General features: G+C 44.5%; 2 protein-coding genes across 7 annotated transcripts in view; both read right to left on the bottom strand.

Moving 5' to 3' along the window:
* LOC102415736 (olfactory receptor 5M9) overlaps positions 1-16,255 on the bottom strand; it is a 40,784-nt gene that overhangs the window by 21,935 nt on the left and 2,594 nt on the right. For 4 of the 6 annotated variants that reach the window (XM_044927013.2, XM_044927014.2, XR_006543927.1 and 1 more), the window contains 2 exons: positions 15,500-15,620; positions 7,002-7,113 (listed from right to left, as the gene is read on the bottom strand). The gene's annotated coding sequence lies outside the window, so the exon portion shown is untranslated. Of the gene's footprint in view, positions 1-7,001; positions 7,114-15,499; positions 15,621-16,255 lie in introns of those variants that run through there. The other 2 variants (XM_025262490.3, XR_006543926.1) reach the window with 2 other exon arrangements.
* CHAMP1 (chromosome alignment maintaining phosphoprotein 1) lies at positions 9,692-15,620 on the bottom strand. The gene is made up of 2 exons (XM_025262489.3): positions 15,500-15,620; positions 9,692-13,138 (listed from the first exon to the last, which is right to left on the bottom strand). Exon 2 carries the CDS (start codon positions 13,099-13,101, stop codon positions 10,687-10,689), a length of 2,415 nt encoding a protein of 804 aa, XP_025118274.1. The 5' UTR covers positions 13,102-13,138; positions 15,500-15,620; the 3' UTR covers positions 9,692-10,686.

Here is a 16,255-nt window from a genome sequence, read left to right on the forward strand (position 1 = left end):
TACCAAGAACTCTAGAGCAAACAAACCCATTAATAATTGGTAAAGACTGAAACAGATACCTGGCCACAGAGGGTACTCTGATAGTAAACAACCATAAGAAACACCTGGCCACAGAGGGTACTCTGATAGTAAACAACCATAAGAAAACATACTCAAGATCATGGTGGGATGCATGCACAGCCACCTTTGGAAGACAGTCTGACAGTTTTCTCCAAAGCTAAACAGACTCATCATCTAGGATGCAGCACTGCTGCTGCCAAGCCACTCAGTCGTGTCCGACTCTGTGCGACCCCACAGACGGCAGCCCACCAGGCTCCCCCGTCCCCGGGATTCTCCAGGCCAGAACACTGGAGCGGGGTGCCATTTCCTTCTCCGATGCATGAAGTGAAAAGTGAAAGGGAAGTCGCTCAGTCTTGTCTGACTCCTAGCGACCCCATAGACGGCAGCCCACCAGGCTCCGCCGTCCCTGGGATTCTCCAGGCAAAAACACTGGAGCGGGGTGCCATTTCCTTCTTCAATGCATGAAGTGAAAAGTGAAAGGGAAGTCGCTCAGTCTTGTCTGACTCCTAGCGACCCCATAGACTGCAGCCCACCAGGCTCCTCCGTCCGTGGGATTTTCCAGGCAAGAGTACTGGAGTGGGGTGCCATTGCCTTTTCCAGGATGCAATACTACACCTCTTGTATTTAGACAACAGCTTTGAAAAACTGTGCATAAAATAATGCACAGTAGCTCTATTCTGGGTTAAAAATTGGTTAAAAACTGAAAGACATCAGACTGTTCTTCTGTAAATGAATTAATAAGCAAATTAGGGCACATGTACATCAAGGGGAGCAGAATATGCCACCCCAAGTTGTGTCTTTTGGACATCAGGATAATTCTGGACTGACATTTAAAAAACAGCAGATCCAGGAGAATGTTTGAAAATGCCCTTTTAGGAATTAAATTTACATTTATTAGGGAAATCTCCACTTGTAAGGCTGTCTCCACCTGTGTACCAGAAATGGACGGATAACGAAGTCTTAAGAGAAGCTAGTCCATGGAGATGGTCTGGATGTAAATCTGCATAATAGCCAGACCCCTGTTTACTGTGCTTTGCCTCCAAACCTCCCAAATCATTCCACCGTGCACCCCCTGCCCAATGTCTTTCTTTTGTTCTTAGCTAAAGACAGCACATAAGTTACAGGCTTGGGCCATTTCAGGTTTTCCTAGGTACCTTACAAGCATATAGGGGGTATGCATGGTAATAAGCTTCTGTTTTCCTCCAGTTCATCTGCCTTTCATCGCGGGGGAAAGTCTCAATGAGGAAAAGAGAAATGGAAAGGGAACATTATTTTTCCTCCAAAACACATGCAACGGAATAGTATTCAGAAATATAACAGGATGAACCATCAAACCAAGCAAAAATCATGGATGAATCTTACATGTATATTGCCAAGTGAAAGAATCCAGTCTACACACTAATGACCCCATTTATACGACATTCTGAAAAAGACAAAACAGACTTAGAAAAAGATTATGAGGTAGGAGGTTCAATATTCCATCTGATACATTACAGATGAAATGATTGGATGGCACCACTGACTAGATGGACATGAGTTTGAGTAAGCTCCGGGAGTTGGTGATGGACAGAGAAGCTTGGCGGGCTGCAGTCCATGGGGTCGCAAACAGTCAGAGACAACTGAGCGACTGAACTGACATTACAGATGAATATCTACCACTGTGCATTTGTATAAACACATAGACCTTTAGACCTCAGTTAGTAAATCATAATCTATTCAAATTTAGTTATTTAGGATATGAGAGTGTTACAGAATGAAACACAGAATGCAGCAGAGTCTAAATGACTTAGAAATGCATGGAAAAAACTCACTCTTTGTTGCTGGCAGGGCTGGCATAGGCTGACGAAAGCTGAAGCACCAGCAGGTCCTGAGGATCTTAGCGCAAAGAAAGCCAGAACTGGGAATATAAAGGGGTACAGCAGGGCCCCCACCTTGTTCCAGTCCTCCTGCTTCCCAGCCCACTCTCTGGGCCTGGAGGAGGGTCCTCTCCGACTGGTCCAGTGTGGACACATGGGCAGCGTCACTGTGTGGTGACAGCCAGGCACACAGGGCCCCTGGGCCACATGCAGCCGCCCAGGGCTTCCAGGAGCCCATGTGCAAGCGCCGGGACAGACATCTGACACATAGACGCACCACCTAAAGTGGAAACACCTGGTTCCTGGGAATCTAAAACTTAGCTTTTTAAAGGCCCTTTCCTTGGCCCTCGCCCTTCTGGGCCGCTGTGTCTCCTCCTGACTCCTCCTCCTGAGACGTGTGGCTCACAGGAGCATCCCCAGGACCTGAGCTACTCAGCAGCTCCCACTGTGGTCCAGCCTCTCAGAGGGGCTGCTCCACCGCGCTTTGTAAACAGGGGAACTCGCCGTGGAAAGGCCCCTGCTCGACGGTCAGGAGACAGCTGCGCAGGGACGGCCACGCCCACGCCGCCGGGGCCGCTGGGTTCACAGACTGTTTCCCTAGTAAGGGCCTCGGAGATCCCCTCGATCCTTCTGAAGTGTTCTGGAACGCGAGTGCAGGAAGCTAGCACACACTTTCCGTATTCCGGTCCTGAAATGCGGCTCAAGCCTTTCCCTTTCACGACCGCACTGGCAGTGTCGGGAGTCACTTGGATCGTTTTTCCGTTTAGTTGCTTTGATTAACTCCAAGGACAACACGCCTACACGCGTCTCTAACTGGAGCATGCACGGCCCCGGTTCCAGGCAAGGGCGACGCAAAACAGAGTGTGATACAGCTTCCTGGGGCATCATGTTTATTCCCTGTGCTTTACAAGGACACCCATCCAGCCTGAACTCACCCCACAATGTCCCAAAGCCGAAACACCAATGGTCCTGAGGAGACCCATCTCCTGTCAGCCTGAAGTGAACCCCACAACGTCCCAAAGCTGAAGCCCCAGCGCGTCCTGAGGAGACCAGACTCCAGTCAGCAGCCACGGGCAGCCAGGCGCTCAGGCAGAGCGGGAATTCAGCTTGGGGCGCGGGTGGTCGAGGAGGCGGGCTCCTCGCTCCCTGCCAGCCAATGGGAACTGCAGCTCAAGCCTCCCTCACTCTCGCGGCTGCTGCTGCTGCTGCTGCTGCTGCTGCTAAGTCGCTTCAGTCGTGTCCGACTCTGTGCGACCACAGAGACGGCAGCCCACCAGGCTCCCCCGTCCCTGGGATTCTCCAGGCAAGAACACTGGAGCGGGTTGCCATTTCCTTCTCCATTGCGTGAAAGTGAAAGGGAAGTCACTCTGTCGTGTCCGACTCTAGCGACCCCATGGACTGCAGCCCACCAGGCTCCTCCGTCCCTGGGATTTTCCAGGCAAGAGCCCTGGAGTGGGGTGCCATCGCCTTCTCTGCCCTCACTCGCGCAGGCACAGCTAAGTGGAGACTCCGCCCCTTGGGGCAGTTCTGCTAGGTCCATTAAACTATGGAAATTAAAACTGAAATATTGCCAATATCCAAAGCTTCTCCAAAATAGTTAAGGAATAAATAACTTGAAACTGTATAGAATGAAATGTAGTCACCAAATTCACTCAAATTTATTAACAGACATTTAAATTTTGAAACTATCAAAATTGTGGACATAAACATAGAAAATCTACATGACCCTGGGTTTGGCCTGTATATCATGAGCTTTGAGTTTTAACACACAAGCTGTCAGTCTAAAAAAGAAAAATAGTGTGGACTTTATAGAAATAAAGATGTCTATTCTGAAAGACCTCATTCAGAAAATCAAAATACAAGCCACAAACTGGGAGAAAAATATTTGCAAAATTCATATCTGATACAGGATTTGGACACAAAATAGAGAAAGACCTCTTGAACAACCCTATAAACAATAAGTAAAGATCTGAAGAGACACCCAGCCAAAAAAAAAGTTATACAGATAGTACAAAACAAAAACACACTCAACATCATACACCATACACCATTAGGGAATTACAAATTAAAGTCACAAGCTATCACACTACACATATTAGGGCTGCTAAACTCTAAATATATGACAATACCAATTGCTGGAGGCTGAGGAAGAGCAGGAACGCTCCCTCCGTGCTGGTGGGATGCATGCACAGCCACCTTGTAACACAGTTGGGCAGTTTTCTCTAAAGCTAAGCACACCTCACCTAGAGATCCAACAATCGTACTTCCAGTATTTAGGAAACTGCTTTGAAAAATCCATGCCCAAAGGCAAACAAAGATGAACTTAGGCACAGCAGCACTACCCATAATAGTTAAAAGCTTGAAGTAATCATGGTATCCTTCAATAGATGAATGCATAATCAAAGTGGGGTATATCCACGTCAAAGCAAGTAGAACATGCCACCCCAAAATATGCCTCTCTGCTATGAGGATTGCTTAAGTCCACTTCCATGAAAAAAAAAAAAAAGAGGGCTCTCAGTAAACTAAGTAGCAATTGCCATTTTGTGATGGACATTTACAGCAGACAAATCTCTGCATTTAAGGGCTGTCCCTGTTTGCACCAGAAATAAAAGGCGAATTAAAACTCAAGTAACTTATCAATGGAGAGGTCCCGACTTAAATCTATAAACAATCATACCCTTCTTTACTGTGTTTTGTGTAATTACCTTCCATAATGGGCTTCTCCCATCCTTCAGGGTCTTGTTTTTAGCTGAAGATGGCATTTAAGGTGATGACTTTGGCCATTTCAGGGAGTGACTCAGGTTTCTTTGGTAGCTCCCCTGTATACAGAAGCTACTTGTTGTTTTAGTCACTAAGTCATGTTCGCCTCCTTGCAACCCCACAGACTATAGCCTGCCAGGCTCCTCTGTCCATGGGATTCCCCAGGCAAGAATACTGGAGTGGGTTGCCATTTCCTTCTCCAGGGGATCTTCCCAACCCAGGGGTCAAACCCAAGTCTCCTGTATTACAGGCAGATTCTTTACCACAAAACCACCAGGGAAGCATAGAGGAGGTATGCCTCTGTTTTTTCTCCTGGTGATTTGTCTTGTATTATGGAAGGGCAGAGTGAAAATTGTTTTTCCTCCCATACACATGCAATAGAGTATTACTCATCAGTAGTAAGGAATGAACCACCAAACCTTGAAAAGCATGGTTAACTCTCACGTGCATATCACTCAGTGAAAGAATACAGTCTGGAGAAACAGCACACAGTATGACCTCATTTATGACATTCTAGGAAAAGCAAAGCTAAATAGATGATAAGCAGATCATCTGCTGAAGGGGGTTGAAGTATTCCCTGTGATGCTTTAGGATAGACCCCTGTCACTATGTGTTTGTCTACACTCATCGATTTGTATAGCCCAAAGGATCAAACAATCTATTCAAGTATGGTTATTCAGAGTGTAGGAGAATCACAGAACAGAATACACAATGCAACAAAACCTAACCACATTATAAATGCACTGAAAAGATATCTCACTGTAGGAGATGGGGCAAAATGTGTTGACTTTGGAAATGAATGGATACACAAAAGGCAAAATGGCCTGCACATACACACTGGGCTTCATTTTATAGAGATCTTTCCAGAGTGCTGCTGCTGCTAAGTCACTTCAGTCGTGTCCGACTCTGTGCGACCCCAGAGACAGCAGCCCACCCGGCTCTGCCGTCCCCGGGACTCTCCAGGCAAGAACACTGGAGTGGGTTCCCATTTCCTTCTCCAGTGCATGAAAGCAAAAAGTGAAAGTGAAGTCGCTCAGTCGTGTCCGACTCCTAGCGACCCCATGGACCGCAGCCCACCCGGCTCCTCTGTCCATGGGATTTTCCAGGCAAGAGTACTGGAGTGGGGTGCCGTCGCCTTCTCCGTTCCAGAGTGCAGTAGCTAGCAATTCTGAGACCACTGTACATGTAATCTGAAGAGGAGAAAAGAGCTGAAAATGCAAATGGTGGGGGCCAGGCTCCTCGCTGCAGGAGTGGGAAGTTACAGATAAACAAAGAATAAGAGGACGAAGCTGAGCCCCTGACCACCACTCCTTATGGCTCTGAGTTGTGTCCAACAGGACCACCATCACCTGCACATAGGTGCTATAACCAACCTGCCCCCTCCTGGCCTTTCCCCTTCCTCCCTGCAATGATTCCAGTGACATTTCCAGCCTGTACCCCTCTCCTAGGCCAGGTGCATCTGTCCATCCACGGCCTCCCCATCTCATCCTGGGGACAAACAGGCCCCTCAAGGACTGCAATCCTGCTGCTCCCCACGCCCAGGAGGCAGCCCCAACTTCTCCAGTTGGCTGAGCCCAGACACCTGGTGTAACCAAGCAGGAGCCAATGGGGCCCTCCCAGAACAGACACCGTCCCGTATCCTCTGCTGTAACTCCTCTCTGAAGTATGGAGATAATAGTATCTGAGGCACACTCAGGGAGTTGTTTTACAGCTGCTAAAAGCCTCACTGAGTGGAAGAAGTTAACTGCTTGATGAGCATGAACACGTCACCCCCAGAGTGTCCAGTACCTGAGGATTTGTGAGGTTAGCCACCTGTTACCTCACCAACCAGAGAACTGTGCACCAGCGAATCACATACTGGTGAGGATCCACATACGAAATCATCATGACCCCACCTCCCTCATGTGGCCCGTAAAACTGCTTTCCTGAAGCCCTTCAGGGATTTCAGGGTTTAGGGCAAGAGTTACTTGTCTCCACGTATTGGTGCCTTTACAATTAATGCTGCACTTTCCTTTACTGCACCTGGTGTCAGGCGACTGGCTTTACTGCACTCAGGTGTGTGGACTCAAGTTTGGTTCAGTAACACAGAAGCCTCCCAGGTTCCCAGTTCCTTGTGCCCCAGGGACTGTCAGCTCCTTCTCCAGGGCATATGGCCAACCCCCACACTAATTCCACTCTACACACACGGCCCTGGCCCAAGCCTAATCCCTCCATCAGGCCCTACAAAGCTCCCTGCCCTCACGGTGCATCTCACATCCCACCCAACATGGTCTTTCTGAAGCCTGAACAAGACCATGCCCCGCTCCTCCCTGTGAGTCCCCTCACCTGATGAAGCCAGGCATGATCTGTTCCAGGTGACTCCAGGATCCTGATTCTCTCCAGATGCCACGAGTGTGGTCGCTGTCTGTGCCCGTCTATATGGGCCTGTGGTGATCTCCTAAAATAAGGGTTATTTTATATACAGATAATGGGGTAAATGGTGGCCCCAAAAGATGTGTCCCCCCAGAACACGGGAACAGGGCCATATCTGGGAAAAGGGTCTTTGTAGATGTAGTTAAGGATCTCAAGGTAAGGTCATCTAGGGTTAGGGTGACCTTCAATCCAACTGACAGAGTCCTTATAAGAGATGAAAGAGGACACAGATGAGAAGCCTCATGAAGATGGAGGCAGAGGGGGTAAGGAGGGGGCCACAAGCCCCGGGACCCCTGGAGCCCCAAAGCTGGAGAAGGCAGGAAGGACCCTATCCTGGAGCCTCTGGAGGGACCTCAGTCCTTGATCTCAGGTGTCTGGTTTCCAGTACTGGGGGAGGATGAACTCCTGCTGCTTTAAATCACCCAACATGTGGTTGTTTGTTAGAGAAGCCACAGAGAACTCACACAGGCCCTGCTCTGTAGGATCCTAGAAGTGTGGGTCTCATTAAAGGAGGATGGAGGCTGGATTACAGAACCCTTAGAGTCAGAACTGGGCCCTCATAAATGATAAAGCAGTGGTTGGACCCCAAAATGTTGAGGGGTCAAGTCTGAACCTTGTCCCTAGGGGTACTGGCTGCACATGCCTCCCCAGGTTCTTACACCTTTATGTGGCATAGTTAAGTATCTAGTCCTGACTGAGGACATTTAATGTCACTGTTCACATTGCTCATTAAGAACCCACCAGTTACACAGGTGAAAACCCAACTAGGATCTTGCTACACGAATGAGCAATTCTGAAGATGGTCGGGGGTGGGGAACGTATGTGCAGACAGCAGGCCTTCCATCCTCCCACCCCTCCTCCACACTCCTGACCCCCTCCTCTACCCTCCCAACCCCCCAACCCTAACCCTAAATCCTAACCCTAACCTTAACCCTAAACCCTAACCCTTCAGTCATGTCTGATTCTGTGGACCCTGTGGTCTGTAGCCTGCCAGGCTCCTCTGTCCATAGTATTTCAGGGAAGAATACTGAAGTGGGTTGCCATGCCCTCCTCCAGTGCGTCTTCCTCACCCAGGGATTGAACTTACTTCTCCTGCATTGGCAGACAGGCTCTTTACATCTAATCTGGCCTGGGAAACCCGTTCTTTTTGATATATTCCTCCAGAATTTCCTAAGAGCCATGCGACTGAACTGAACTGATAGGGATGCTGAGCATTCATGTGTCTAATGGCAATCTGTATTTGTTCCTCAAAGAAATCTCGTTTCTTTGACACCAGAAGGGTAAAGTCACAATCAGTTCAGTGACTGCTTCATCGCCTTTGACTGTGTGGATCACATTGTGGAAAACTCTTACACAGCCAAAAATACATAAACAAATTAAAAAGTAAAAAGAAAGTAAATAGGTTCTAAACTAAGGACAGTTTACCCCTTAGAGGTAAAAGGAGAAAATTTTGGGAAGCTATAACTGAGGTGAGCCAAGAACATGGTGGTTTACTCAACTAAAATTGGCCTTAATGCCAAACTACACATGCAGCACAGCTCCTTAATCTAGCACCAAATCCATCTTATGACAGCATTATTAAACACCAACATGAGATGCCAAGTTATAGGATCTAGCCAGATTCCCCTTGAGCAGATATAGAGGACTCTCTGAGAAGACTGCACCAAAAGATATGACTCCAAAGAACCTGTTGCATGCTGTTACATGCTCAGACATGGTTGTTTTGATTGCAGGCTTCAAAACAGTTTCTGGGCACTGGAGGCCCTTTGTTTTTCTACTCATAATTTTAATCAAGTCAGCATATTAAAGACAGCTGTATCCAAGACACCTTCCCCCTCCTGCCTATTGGCATCATGTCTAGGAGTTAACTCCACAACTCACAAGCTTGTTGTTAAGCTGCCCAGTGTAAACCAACAATCCCATCAAGCAGTGCCTTCCCTGCCAGACCATGTTCTCTGAAATGACAGGTCTGGAGCTGCTTGTTTGATGGAATTCAAGTGCATAAGCCAATATCTCATTTCTGGCTACAAATCAGAATCCTTACGACACTAAATGCTCCCTATTGTTTAAATGAAGCAGTCAGGACTGACCACTACCAGGATTAAGTGCCCTTTAATAGGCTAACATGGATTGATGAGAATTTTCATACAAAGCCTCATGAAGCTAGGACTCGTGCATCCTTGGTTTCCACTTTCATGGATTCAACCAATCATGGATCAAAAATATTCGAAAAAATTTCCAGAAAGTTCCATAAAGCAAAACTTGAATTTGCCACTTGCTGATAACTATTTACAATGCACTTACATTGTGTTAGGCACTCTAAGTTATCTAGAGATGATTTAAAGTATGGGAGGACGTGCACAGGTTAAATACAAACATTACATGCTTTTAAGAGACGAGCATCCATGGATTTTGGTATCTGCAGGGTGTCATGGAACTAATTCCCTGTGGGCACCAAAGGATGACCGTACAGTCCCTGAACCTACCTGACCACTCTGAGAAAATAGAGCTTAGAAAATGCTGCTCCAGATACGAAAATCAGTGTGAAAACAAGTGGAAACTGGAAATAATTACACAAAAGAAAACACACAGGAAGATGCTGCTAACATGAAAGCCTTTGTTTTTAATTTGGTTGATACACATTTGACAAAATATTTTAGAATACAACAATCCATAAACAGGCACCAAGTACTTACAGTAACAACTGTGAAAAACACAGAACTGACGTATTTCTTAAACAGTAATGTTTATTTATAAAACTTTTTGTGGTGAATCTGGAAGACTTTTGGTTCTGCTCATGACCCTGGTCTGAAGCCCCAAAAGATGGTGCGTAAGGCCCAGAAGGAGGTGCAACTCGTAACACATTTGGCAAGTAAGGATCACCTGTTGGTATGAGCTCATAGGGAAGGGAAGGGCCAGATCCGGGGTAGGGTACAGAATGGAAGACCCCAAAGGAATCAACTAAGGACAAGACCTAAAATCACACCCCTGTTTCTGTTTCCTACAGGAGAAGACTGCAAACTATCTTTTAAACTGACTCAATTTCCCCTCTTTTAGCAGAAAATCAGCAACCCTGAGACTCCAAACTTCCATGACATAAAAGCTAATAAACACCTAAAAGTGGTTCAAGATTAATAAACTAATATTTTATGACCAAATAGAAACTTTAAAATAATTTTTATGATCTGAAAACACAGTTAAGAGAACAAAACTTCTCAGAATTTTCATGCCTAATTTCCATTGTCCAAAATTAGTTGCACAAAAAAGATGTAACTAGACATTTCCAACTGGGTACGACTTAGTCTTGTTATACAGAACACCTACCTCTTCGTATTACTCAAATATACTAAAGAAATTAGAGAAATTTTACCCATATGGAATATACAATATGCATTTATTGACTTAAACAACAGCCACATAAACAAGAGACCAAGAAAAAAAATAACAAACACTTATTCTTTGTAACACCACTGAGACAAACACAGTACACCACAAACATCAGCATCTACTGGCCCAACTAGGCTTTCTAACCAATACTTTCAACAAATGAGTTCAATAGACAACTCTGTAGAGCACATATCCACACCATGTTTAAAAATCAAATTTGCTGCTCCTCCAGTGGAGGTTCCAGAGCTTCCATCAGCTTTTTATTTGCTTCCTCATTATGCCGGCTTTGACAATGAGTTAAATGTTTCTTAAAGCCTCTTGGAAAATTTGATTCAAAATTACAACGTGGACATTTAAGCAAACTTTGCCCATGAGCAGCTACATGATTTTTAAGGAGAGATTCTAAAAGAAAAGCTTTTCCACAAATTGTACATTTGTAAGGACTATGGACATTATGCTTGTTAACCAAATGATGCAAAACAGCACCTTTTTTCATAGCACGACAGCAACAAATTTTGCAATAATACTTTCCTTTTCCACGCTTCATGTATTTTGCAATCTCTTCTTCAGAGATAAAAGCCTCTTTTTCTTCAGTAAACTGCAATACATTTTTGGACTGCTCTGGACTAGTAATGTCCATTTTGTTCTCTTTACTATAATCAATAGATTCCACATCAACCTGCTCTTGGTCACTGCTGGATTCTTGGCCCTTACCATCTACTGCATCCAAATCTGCTTTGATACACTCACTGCTACTAAGCTCAGCGTCAGAGTTCTCTTGGTTGTCTTTCTTGAGCTTCTTTGAGGAAGGAAATAAAGTGTCTTCCAAGAGTTTCTTAGGTGTATCCATTAGTTCTTCCTGAACTAAAACATCACACTTTTGATCATCTATGGCATCTGCCTGTGGTTCATCACCAAGCTCAACTGCCTTTTGAGACTCCGAGAAGATGGCAGACTTTGAAAGTTCAGGGAAAAGGGCATGCTTCCGGGGCTCTGGAAAAAGAGCACGTTTTCGTGGTTCAGGAGAAGCAGGAGGGGCGGTTTTGGTAGGCTCAGAAAACAGGGAAGGCTTTCTAGGCTCAGTACTGACAGAGAGAACAGGCTTCCAGATATCAGAGGCTGCTTTTGGGGACTCAGATGGCCCAGAAGGACCTGGTTTCCGTATCTCAGGGAAGACAGGTTTCTGAGGTTCGATGAAAAAGGAAGACTTCCAGAGATCAGGGGAACCACCACGGGAACTTTTCTGGGACTCAGGATAATCAACTGAAGCAGGAGATGTTTTCCGCTGATCAGGAGAAAACTTCCAAATCTCTGGAGACCCTGAGGGCTTTCTGAGCTCTGGAGATCCTGCTGGACTCCGGATCTCTGGGGACAGTGTTGGGCCAGGTTTGCGAAGCTCGGGAGACTCTGGAGGAACTGTCTTCCAGTGTTCAGGTGACAAGGTGGTAGCGGTCTTTCGCAGCTCCGGTGGGCCAGACTTCCAGGACTCAGGAGACGCAGGAGGAGATTTCCAGGAGCCAGACGAGACTGATGAAGACTTCCAGGAGGCGGAGGACACGGATGGAGCCGGTTTCCAAGGTCCAGGAGACACAGATGGAGCAGGTTTAGCTGGCTTCCAAGGTCCTGATGCTGCTGACGGACTGGATTTCCAAGACCTGGGGGATCCAGGTGGCCCTGGCTTCCAAGAGCCTGGTGACACAGATGGGGCTGGCCTCCGAGGCTCTGAGGAGACAGCAGAGAACAGCTTCCAAGGTTCAGGAGACACTGATGGGGACAGCTTCCTCGGCTCAGGGGAGACAGTCTGGGCTGGCTTCCGAGACTCCGGAGATGCAGTTGGGGACGGTCCCCAAGGTTCTGGGGAGGCAGCTAGTACTGGTGACTCGGGGGATGGGGCGGAAGGCGGCACCAATGTTTCTGGGAAATGCGAGTGTTTCTGGGGTTTGGGATTAGTCAGAGTGGCCTTTATTGGCTCAGGAGACACAGGAGCAAGTTTCTGTGGTTCTGGAGAAGGAACAGGGACTAGTTTCTGAGATTCAGAAACAAGAGGGGCTGGTTTTGGAAGTTCAGGAGAAGAGACAGGGGCCGGTTTTGGAGGCTCAGGAGAAGGAAGAGAAGGTGTCTGTGGCTCAGGAGAAACAACAGGGCCAGGCTTCTGAGAGTCCAGGGAAGGAAGAGGAGCAGGTTCTGGTGATTCTGGAGACGCAACTGGGCCAAGTTTCTGTGTTTCTATAGAAAGGGCAGGGGCAGGCTTCAGGAGCTCTGCTGAACTGGAGGCTGTTTTCTGGTGTTCAGGAAGAGGGGGGCTTTTCACAGGTTCTCCTTCTTTGTTGAACTGATTTTTTGGTTTCTCATTCCATTTCTCTGCAGCCGAATGTTTAGATGTGATGTGATAGTATACATTAGAGTACATCTTGCTGGTGAAAAAGCATTTATGGCAGTGAAACAGCTTTGCACTTTTCTGGTAAAATATCATTTTACCTAACCCACCGGCATCCATTTCATCACAAAATTCTGGATGGATGGTACCCATGTGGATTTGTACATTTTCATAATCTGTGCCTCTGAAATTGCAGTGGTCACACTCCAAACGTGCCGGCGTCTTACCACGTTCCTGCAATACTTCCATTTTCTAACACACACGATTTTATTCTTTAAAAACAGTGCTGTGACAAAGGAGAAATACAGGAATGATTTTCAGGGATCATAATTTGAATGAAATGCTATTTCTAGTCCATTCTATACTTGAAAAATTTTAAGTTTAGAATGGCACATGCATTTATTTATATATATCTCTATAAAGACTGTGAAGAGAAGGGGAAAATCTAACTAATTTTTAACCAAGTCCCAGGAACTCTGCTACTTTTACATATATCATCTCATTTAATCCTAACAATATGACTCCAATATTATTTTCATCTACAGATGACGAACCTAATGTTCAAAGTCAATTACCCAGGTTATAAGACTGTAAGGAACCCAAGCCTGATTCCAGAATTATCTACCGCATGTGCCTTATACTTTAATACCCTGAATCAACAAGCTGTTAGCACACAAAGGCTGAGTAAATGTCAAAGTTAAAGCTAGGCTATTCAGGCAGAGCAAGAAACTTTAGACCCACTTTACAAAGTGCTTGTTAAACTAAATCTAACTGTGAAAAGACAACTTTTAAAAAAAAGACAACATATCTTGTAATGCTTTATCCATCCTAATGTATTTTTATCCACTCATTTAATGAATTAATTATTTTGTGCCCTATGCTCTTCTAGGTGTTGGGGTTTTAGGGGTGTCTTACAATGTGGTGCTTACATCAATTGAGAAGATACGAATGTGGAAGACAACACAGAGAAGGCTCTCAGCAGAGACCTTAAAGGCTGTGAGGGGGGTTTGTCAAAAACAGCAATTCAGATGGAGGACACCCTTGAGGCAACTTGCTTGCCAGAAAACAGGACTTTAAAACTTTTAAGCTAATCTTCTTAGGCGGTAAAAGTTAAGAAAAACTCACATACTCATTCATGCGGACAAGACATTCACATAGTATCACTTCCCAGGGGTTGTCACTGTACTTATGTATCACTAAAGAGAAGTTCTGTGTTTACAAAAGGGCACGAATACATTCTATATAAATAAGGTATTAAACATATTTTTCTGCAATGAGCTTCCATTTAAAGAAGAGAAGTCTGTGGCTCAGGAGAAACAACAGGGCCAGACCGCAGGGAAGTGAGAGGAACGTGTTTTGGTGACTCTGAGAGCAACTGGACCAAGCTTCTATTTCTACAGTAACAGCACATACAGGCTTCTGCTGAATTAGAAGGCATTTCCTAGGGTATCTTTACACACAGGCTAAGCACTGAAATTCCTTATACAGATCTTTGAATGTGAGGGTATTTTTGTAGGGGAAATTCCTAGAAATGTTTCGAAGGCTATTTGCAACTGAAACTAATGTTTCACCAAACTCTCAAAAACCTGCAGCACTATTACATACGTTACATACCAAGTGTGTCTATGTGAGGAATAATTCCAGAATTCCCAACTCCCTCATCACCCGAGGATCATTCCACTTCAAACCCTTGCTACTCCTTAGGTGAAAACTGACATCTCACTGTTGTTTTAACGTTCTTTAATGAGAAAGACTGAGTATCTTCCCTTTTTATCAGCCACATGTATATCTTTTTTCTAAGATGTACTTTATGCATTTTTTTAATTATTTGTAAATAGTCTTTGTATATAAAAGAAGTCAGTCATTTTAAGGAAACTACCTTCTCAATTTACCATTTGTCTCTTGACTTTGACTTTCCCCCCCCCCAAACTACATATTGGGTTGGCCAAAAAGTTCATTCAGGTTTTCCATAACATATCATGGGAAAATCCAAAAGAACTTTTTGACCAGTTGGTTTACACAAAAATTAAAAATTTACAACTGTTTCTCTTATGACTGTGTTTTAAATTATGCCTTCTCATTCAAATACTTTAATAACTCAGTATTTTTCCTATGATAATGATAACTTCATTCTCTTCTTACATATTTGTATCTTTAATTCTCTGGTATCCAGCCTGTTTTTGACCCCAAATGGATAGTTTTCATCTCAACATTGATTACACATGTAATCAATGACATATAATGTTCTTTTCCTGAGATGCAGCATTCTATATAGCAATTACTAAGTTTTGTGATTATATTCTGGACTCTATTCTCCACCAGTTATATCAGGTATGCCCTTCTTAGCATGGATCCAACAACTGCTAAACCAGATTCTGTAACTAACACAATTAATACATGTTCATATACCACTATCAATATGGGTACGTATGCTTTTAACGTTTTCCCTTAAGAACTCTAAGCACTTTTTAAAAAATGCACTCATCATAAAATATTCTCTTAAATGTTAGAAAGTGAGAAATATTAAAAGCACACAAAAATATATGCAAAGCAATGCTACTAGAATATTACTGTATAAATTCAGGACAAATAGTTTTAGAACAAGGAAGAAATATAGTCCACCATGTTTTTTCATTAGCAGACTTACCAGTTGTCTTAGAAGAATTCTTTAAAATGGTCTTCAAAGGGCAGGCAAGTGTACATGGCTTTTTGACTAGACCACAGAAAACAATGTATAGTACATGAAGGACAGAGATGAGAAGTTGAACCTGAAAAAAACAAAAAGAAGGGTAATCAAAATTACTTCACTGTGAAAATCTGTGCCCTCTGTAATTCTGATAATTTCTCTCACTATCCTGCCCCTTCCAACAGCAACAGGGGTCCAATCCAAAGCCTAGACATTAACTTTAATAAAATGACACCAAAGATTACGGTAGGTAATATGCATGACATCGCCCTTGTTGAGTTTCAATTTAATGACCCACTATGGAATTATATACACAGAGCAAAATCCTAGGCTGGATGAATCACAAGCTAGAATCAAGACTGCCAAAGAAATATCAACCACCTCAGATATACAGATGATACTACTCTAATGGCAGAAAGCGAAGAGGACCTAAAGAGTTTTTTGATGATGGTGAAAGAGAAGAGTGAAAAAACTGGCTTGACAACATTCAAAAAACTCAACACTGAAAAAACTAAGATCATGACATCCAGTCCCATCACTTCATGGTAAATAGAAGGAGAAACAGTGAGAGCTGTGACAGATTTTACTTTCTTGGGCATCAGAATCACTGTGGGTGGCGACTGCAGCCATTACAGTACTAGGCTGATGAAAAAGTGTGGTTTTGCATTGTTAAACTTTGCTGTTTGATATTGGAATACATTCTTAAATAAATGTGGT

Source organism: Bubalus bubalis, chromosome 13, assembly GCF_019923935.1.
Source record: "Bubalus bubalis isolate 160015118507 breed Murrah chromosome 13, NDDB_SH_1, whole genome shotgun sequence".
Classification (NCBI taxonomy): Eukaryota; Metazoa; Chordata; class Mammalia; order Artiodactyla; family Bovidae; genus Bubalus; species Bubalus bubalis.

Excerpts from the sequence above, each read along its gene's own strand:
- CHAMP1 (XM_025262489.3), bottom strand. The coding sequence starts at position 13,101 with ATGGAAGTATTGCAGGAACGTGGTAAGACGCCGGCACGTTTGGAGTGT.